This window comes from Mus caroli, chromosome 10, assembly GCF_900094665.2.
Source record: "Mus caroli chromosome 10, CAROLI_EIJ_v1.1, whole genome shotgun sequence".
Classification (NCBI taxonomy): domain Eukaryota; kingdom Metazoa; phylum Chordata; class Mammalia; order Rodentia; family Muridae; genus Mus; species Mus caroli.
Window position 1 is genome coordinate 121,175,683 of NC_034579.1, and position 8,041 is coordinate 121,183,723.

Below are 8,041 nucleotides of genomic sequence, written 5' to 3' on the forward strand. Positions count from 1 at the left end.
GTATTGGTGGGAGAGTATGTGGAAACCTGTGGCCATCTCATTTACGCATGCAGGAAGCTGAAAGGCAGTGACCTGGACCTTTTTCGAGTCTGGGTGGGGGTCTGGGCCAGGAGACTGGGGGGCTGGACCCGCGTGACGTTCCAGTTTCTAAGCCAGAGCTTCTTCTGTGTGGCGGGGCTGCTCATCCGTATTCTTAGGGTAGTGGGTGCTTTCCTCCTCCTGGCTCTTGCCCTCTTTTTGGGATGTCTACAGTTGGGCTGGAGGTTTTTGGTGGGACTGGGCAACCGGTTAGGCTGGAGGGATAAGACCGCCCGGCTGTTCTCTTGGCTGGGTTCTCCAGCCTTGCATCATTGCTTGACTCTGCTGAAAGATAGCAGGCCATGGCAGCAGCTGGTAAGGTTAATACAGTGGGGCTGGCAGGAGCTGCCCTGGGTCAAGCAGAGGACTAAGAAACAGGGCAATGCACCAGTAGCTAGTGGNCGATACTGCCAGCCTGAAGAGGAAGTGGCCCGACTCTTGACCATGGCTGGGGTTCCTGAAGATGAACTAAACCCTTTTCATGTGCTGGGGGTTGAAGCTACAGCCTCTGACACTGAACTAAAGAAGGCCTATAGGCAGCTAGCAGTAATGGTGAGTATCCTTTGCTGCTTCCTGTTGCTCTTTCTCCATATTTTCTGTTTCAGTTTTTAGGGAGTGTAGAGTCAAGGGAAGGTGAGCAGGAGGCCAACTTGAAGGTGAAGGATTTCCTTCCTTTGTTTTGTTTTTGAGTTAGGGTTTCACCTTGTAGACGGACTAACCTGGAACTCGTGATTTCTCCTGGCTCCATCTGTGAGTGCTATGACTTACAGGTTTTGCCACTATACGTAGCTAAGGGTAGCTAGCATTCTTGGGAAAGAGTCTTAAAGGCGTTTCTCTGACTAGGAATTTGACTTTTCTCCATCTTAAGTCTTTTGTCGTGAGGTCTTTTTTGGGGGGAGGGGGTGTAATATAAAAGGAAGGGTGGACTTACTCTGCAGCAGCTAAGTGCAGCTCCTTTCCTTAGGGTCGGGAAGAGCCTAGTCAGACAGCCCTTTAGTTGCTATCACCTGACCAAAGGGATGTTTGTTTTGTTTTGGGACATGGTTTTGCAGTGTAGCTCCAGCTAGCTTTGAATTTGTGATCTTCCTGCCTTTGCTTGGGAAAGGCTGGGTGCACACATACAGCACCATGAATGGTAAAGGAGGAATTTAAAGAAAATATCTTTTTTTTTCCCTTTTTTTTAAAGATTTATTTATTTTGTTGATATGAGCACACTGTTGCTGTCTTCAGACACACCAGAAGAGGGCATCGGATACCATTACAGATGGATTTGAGCCACCATGTGGTTGCTGGGAATTGAACTCAGGGCCTCTGGAAGAGCAGTCAGTGCTCTCAACCACTGAGCCATCTCTCCAGCCCCCAAGAAACTTTTTATTGATTCTTTGTGAGTTTCACATTCTGTACCCCAGCCCCACTCATATCCCTGTGTGCTCTTGAAGCTTCTCACCTAACACACACCACACGCACACATGCATGCATGCACATACATACATACATACATACACACATACACGCATCCTAAACAAAACAAAGCATGGAAAATGTCTCGTCATGGAAGTTGTAGTGTGTTGTTCACAGTGTCCCACACTATACACCTCCAACCACACATCTTCACTTGGAAAAGTTCATTGCAGTGAGTTTGGTTTGAGGTCTCTGGCTTTTGTGACACCACCAATATTGGATCCTCACCAGGATCCTTCTGGTTATCCTGTTGCCTGGTGTCATGGGGATCCTGCTGCTTTGGATCAGCATGACCAGCCTTTTTATGTGCCCCAACAGTTCATAGATGATGTAAATTTTGGAGTGTATCAACTCAAACTCCTGCATCTGGGCCTGAGTACCACTCAGGTACCCAGGGGCTCTGGGTGACCTCCTCTGTCCATACTGTGTGGCGTGGACTTCTGTGTGTCTGTGGCCCGCCAGTGCTGTGTGGTGGAGGGCAGCTCTCTGGGTATCTTCCCAGCCCCTGCATGGCAGTCAGCAGGTCTTTGAATATCTACTGACTAACCACTGCCACCAGCACAGTCCTGGGATACTGTGATGACTTCTTTGTCACTGACCTCAGCACAGCAGCCAGAGGTCTCAGCCCAAAGCAAATCAGGAAGAAATTATCTTTTTAGGTTTATTTATGTGTATGAGTGTTTACTTCAACACATGTACATGCATCACATGTGGCCTGGTACCCAAACTGATCAAAAGAGTGTGGATCCCCTGGAGCTGGAGTTACCGATGGTTGTGAGCCACTGTGTAGGAACTGGGACTGAACCTGGGTCTTCTGTAAGAGTATCAAGTGTTTTCAGCCACTGAGCCACCTCTCCAGCCCCAAAGGGAGATTTTTTTTTTTTTACCATGGAGAAAATCTGCCTCTTCCTAGAGAGGCAAGTGTGGACCTAGTATAGGAGTGTTCAGGATGTGCGTTTGGGTGGTTATTCCAGGACCAGGAAGAAAACAGCTGTTTCCTTGTGGTATTGGATGGAGTCCAGAGCCTTGTGGATGCTAGGCAGGTGCTTTCCCACTGAGGTACATACACTTTAACCTGAAAACAGGAATTTTAAGAACAAGAGTATGAGCGGGAAGAAAAAAGGAGCACAAGTCAAGAGAGAGATATGTGTATCACGCATATGCGTAAGAAGATATGATTGGTTTTGTTAACTCTGTAGGTGGGAGTTTTGATACACTATATACCACTTTTTGGCAGTGCTGGGGATCAGAACCAGAGCCTTGCTCATTCTAGGCATGTACTCTATAATCGAGCTAAAGCCCCAGCTCTGCTATTGCTATTTCTGTATGTACAAGTAAAACTACATTATGAATATAAGTAATATGTATAAAACCACACCTGAGGCCAACTTGTACTGACTCTATGGGTCTGAATCATTAAAACATTACGATTTTCAAATTACTATAGTGGCTGTATGATATAAAGAGGAATGGACACCCAAGGCTTTCCCTGACAAAGGTTCAGGAAGACCCTAGACTGATAATTAGCAAGGAACTAAGTTTAGTGGGAAGTGCATTTCTTGGTGGATGGCTTGGGATATTCTTAGAGTGGTCAACAATTACTTCCCCCCTTAGATTGTAATAGTACTAATAGTAGTAGAACCCCTTTGTTTCACCTTCAGAACTTTTACCACATATCTTCTCTTGGTCAATATCATTCTTACAAACATTTTTGTTTTCCAACTTCCTTTGGAGTTATTGTCCCATCCTTTATGTACCCGGCTCTACCTCAAAGATCTCTGTTGTTCTGGGATAGAATTTCTGTTGGCTTTTCTTATATAACCTAGGCTCCGGTATGAGTATGTTTACTCATATTCATATTAAGCTTTTATATTAGTTTGAGACTGTGAAGTCTAAAAGCATCCTTTTTATTTGGCATAAGTGATGATACTCATCTCTATACTTCTGGGAACAATCAGGATGCTGTAGGAAGATGGGTTATTATTTGTTGTGGAGAAAAGGCTGAAAAAGCATATAAAAAGGCTGAGATTATAACTGAAAGATTGATATACTTTCAGTTCTGGAACAGAGAGGCAGACTAGTAGAAGGTTTCAGATAAAGGCTCTCTTAGTTATTGTTTTATTGCTGTGAATTTACAAGAAGGCATTTTAATGGGGGCTTGCTTATGGTTTCAGAGAGTGAGTCTAACACCATCATGGCAGGGAGCATGGCAGCAGAAAGGGGTGGTGCTGGAGTAGTAGCAGAGAGCTTACATCTGATCTGAGGGGGAGAGTGGGAGGGAAGAGTCAGGGAGATGGGAGCCGAGAGAGGGGAGACTGGCTCTGAACTCTACTGCTTTATCATCCAGAGTGCTGGAGTTACAGGAATGAGCTTGTACTTCCAACTTTGGATAAGGAATTTTGAAGTTGGATGAGTCTGAAGGTGTAACATATTGAAAACTTTTATATTAAGACTGCTAATAAAACTAAATGCAAGGGCTTTAAATGTCAGGTAGGGTGGCTTACATCCCTGTTTGTCTGGGGCTAAGGAGTTTGCTTATACATGGGACTTTTGAGCTAATCTGGCATTTAAACTCAGATCTCTGCAAAGCTAAGAGTATTTGACCATTAAGCTATATTGATTTTCTGAAGGATAATGAAAGAGAACTCTTTGATAGAAGAATATCTGTGAGGAGGTAGAGAGATGGCTTAATAGTTAGGAACATGTGCTTGTAGGAGACCTAGGTTCAGCTCTCAGCACTCATGCTGGACAGCTGCAGCTACCTACAACTTCAACTTCAGCAGGATCTGTTACCGATTAAAAGTCTTTTCTGTTTGTTTGTTTGTTTGTTTGTTTTTGGGTTTTTTTTTTGTTTTTGTTTTTGTTTTTTTTTTTGAGACAGGGTTTTTCTATGTAGCCCTGGCTGTCCTGGAACTTACTCTGTAGACCAGGCTGGCCTCAAACTCAGAAATCCGATTGCCTCTGCCTCCCAAGTGCTGGGATTAAAGGCGTGCGCCACCGTGCCCGGTGCACCTCTTAAAAATCTTAAGAAGAGGGGCTGGTGAGATGGCTCAGTGGGTAAGAGCACCTGACTGCTCTTCCGAAGGTCCAGAGTTCAAATCCCAGCAACCACATGGTGGCTCACAACCATCTGTAATGAGATCTGACTCCCTCTTCTGGTGTGTCTGAAGACAGCTATAGTGTACTTACATATAATAAATAAATAAATCTTTAAAAAAAAAATCTTAAGAAGAGATAAGGGGCTGGATTTAGAAAAGGTTAGAGGTTGCTCATGTAGAATAACAAAGTTCAGTTCCCAGGATTCACAGTGGCTTACAACCTCCTATAACTTCCATTCTTGGGGACCTGACACCTATTTCTGACCTTTGGGGGCACCAGGAACACACCTAGTACACATGTGTACGCACACACACATACACACACACACATGACCTGAGATGGGGGAGGTTGGAACGAGTCTGTGATGCAAACTTTTTGTGTTTTGTGTAGGTCCATCCTGATAAAAATCACCATCCCCGGGCTGAGGAGGCCTTCAAAATTTTGCGGGCAGCTTGGGACATTGTCAGCAACCCAGAGAGGCGGAAGGAATATGAGATGTGAGTTTGAAATGGGACATTTTAGGTAAAGTAGATGGAAAAATCCTCTATTGGAAGGTCTTGTGGGTGGAGGCTATCAGGCAGAAAGAACTTAAATTTTTATTTTAACTTAGCAGCCTCTACAGCAGTTGTTCTCAACTTGTGGGCCATTGGCTCCCAACAACCATTTTGCAAGGGTTGACTATCAGATATCCTGCAACCAGATATTTATGTATTTTATTATTAATATATTATATAACATAGCAAAATTATACTTAAAAAGTAGCAACAAAAATAATTCTATGGTTAGGGGTCACCACAGCATGAGGAACTGTATTAAAGGGTTACAGCATTAGGAAGGTTGAGAACCACTACTCTAGAGGCATCCAGATCTGTCTCTCTTTGTGCATTAATACTCTCTGACTTACGAAGCCTTTCTCTTTTTAGGAAACGAATGGCAGAGAATGAGCTCAGCCGGTCAGTGAATGAGTTTCTGTCGAAGCTACAAGATGACCTCAAGGAGGCAATGAACACGATGATGTGCAGCAGATGCCAAGGAAAGCATAGGTATGAAACAGGACAGCAGGAGGATAACAGCTATACTAAGGGTTAGGTAACCAAAGACCTTCCTGGGAGTGCTATTGATGATCATGGAGTACAGACTGACTCCCAAGGTTTCTACTTTTTCTTGCTACTAAGCAATTGAGGATTTAGGGCTGGAGAGATGGCACCAAGGTTAAGAGCACTTGTTCTTTTCCGAGAGGATCCAATTTCGGCTCTCACACTTACAACAAGTGGTTCACAACTGTCTGTAGCTATAGCTCTAGCCAGACACCTTTGGCTCTGAGGGCATTTAGTCATGCATGTGCTCACAGGCACACATATACATAACTTAAAAATGATAAAAACAAATTTTCAAAACAAAAAAAGATTGAAGGTGGAGAGATGACTCAGTGGTTAAGAGTACTAACTGTTCTTCCAGGGACCCCATGTTTAATTTCTAACAACTATATGGTGGCCTATAGCCATCCATAACACCATTCTCAAGGGATCTGATGCCCAGTGTCCTTTTTTGGCCTCCAAGGGCACCAGACATGCATGTGGTACACAGATGAACAAACACTCATACACATAAAAAAAAANTTTTTTTTTTTTTTGTTTTGTTTTTCAAGACAGGGTTTCTCTGTGTAGCCCTGGCTGTCCTGGAACTCACTTTGTAGACCAGGCTGGCCTCGAACTCAGAAATCTGCCTGCCTCTGCCTCCTGAGTGCTGGGATTAAAGGCGTGCGCCACCGCCTGGCCTAAAAAAATTTTTTTAAAAACAAAGTAAAATATGGTACTCTGATTCCATCCATTAAAAAAAAAAAAAGGCATCAAAGTCCCTAGAACTAGAGTTACAGATGGTCATGAACCACCATGTGGGTGGTGGGAATCAAAACTATGTCTTCTACAAGAGCAACAAGTGCTCTCTTAACTGCTGAGACATCTTTCCAGCTCCTGAATTAAAAAAAAAAATCTTTAAAATTACACTTACTTATGTGTGTGCATTTGCTTTCATGCATGCGTGCGTGTGTGTTCGTGCTGTGCGTGCGTGCATGTGTATACAGAGGTGCATTATGTATGGAAGTCCCAGGACAACTTGTTGGGAGTTTTCTTCTTTGGCCACATGGACCTACAGAATTGAACTATGGTCACATGCTGGTGGTTGCAGAGGTCAGAAAAGAGACATCTGCAACTGGAGTTAGAGATGGTTGTGAGCCCTCCTGTCAGTGCTGGGAACTAGACCTGGGTCCTTGGCAAGAACAACAGCACTCTTAGCCCTGAAACCATCTTCCTAACCTTTTCGAGATATGTTTTAACTGCACTGGTGGGAATGTCAGGTTGGCCTCACATGTAATGTGATGGCATTCTTAGCTTTTGAGTTGGTGGAAGCTAGTGTGTATTACTACACTGCAGAAGGGCTTACCTAATACTCAAGGCTGTGAGGTGAAACACAGGTGGCAGAGGATGGATGGCTATCAAAGGGGTGAAGATAGTCCAAGATAATTTGCCTAAAGACCTGCAATATTCAGATTCCATAGTCAGTATTAGTTCTAATCAGTCACCTTTGTAAAATCTTTAACATAGGTGTGGCTTTTGGGTGTGTGTGTTATATAATAAGCAGCAAGAAAAAAAGAAAGGGTTTGAGGATTTATAGGTAGTTAATGGTTGCTGGAAAAGAGAAAAATTCTTAAGTCGTATAGCCACTGATAAGGTGCCCATGCCCTTGTAAGCAACCCTAATAAAACTGATTAGGTCACTCCCTGCCTCCCAACAAAGGATAGGACATGAAAACAGAACTGTAGTTTTAAGGTGTAATGGGAATGGGGGGGGGGAGAAAGAGAGAAAGTAGCAGGGGGTGCATAGGATCAAAGTACAGTGTGTGTATGTATGAAAACATAATCAAAGCTGTTATTGTCTATAATTGTTATATGCTAATAAGAACAAAGAAAAAATAGAGAAATATGAAATCAGAGTGTGGAAACATACCCTTGAATACCAGCACTTGGAAGTTTAAGGTGGAAGCATTACATGTGTAAGTGTAGCCTGGGCTATACACCAAGACCTCAGAATAAGAGAGTTGAAGGCAGAGGCTAGAGAGGCAGGTATTACAGCTGAATAAAGATAACTTTAATGTTTGGGCCATTTTTGACAGTAATGAACATTTGAAAAGTATTAAGGATTTACTGTGTTGGGTTGTAGGAGGTTTGAAATGGACCGGGAACCCAAGAGTGCCAGATACTGTGCTGAGTGTAACAGGCTGCATCCTGCTGAGGAAGGAGACTTCTGGGCAGAGTCGAGCATGCTGGGCCTCAAGATCACCTACTTTGCACTGATGGATGGAAAGGTGTATGACATCACAGGTACACTTCTAACCTCCAAATACA

At 43.6% G+C, this 8,041-nt stretch overlaps 1 protein-coding gene across 1 annotated transcript in view; it reads left to right on the forward strand.

Moving 5' to 3' along the window:
- Positions 1–8,041, forward strand: part of Dnajc14 (DnaJ heat shock protein family (Hsp40) member C14) — an 11,291-nt gene that overhangs the window by 1,644 nt on the left and 1,606 nt on the right. The window contains exons 3-6 of the mRNA XM_029482980.1: positions 3–630; positions 5,029–5,135; positions 5,562–5,681; positions 7,857–8,017. Of these exons, the coding sequence (XP_029338840.1) occupies positions 3–630; positions 5,029–5,135; positions 5,562–5,681; positions 7,857–8,017 (1,016 nt within the window). The remainder of the gene's footprint in view (positions 1–2; positions 631–5,028; positions 5,136–5,561; positions 5,682–7,856; positions 8,018–8,041) is intronic.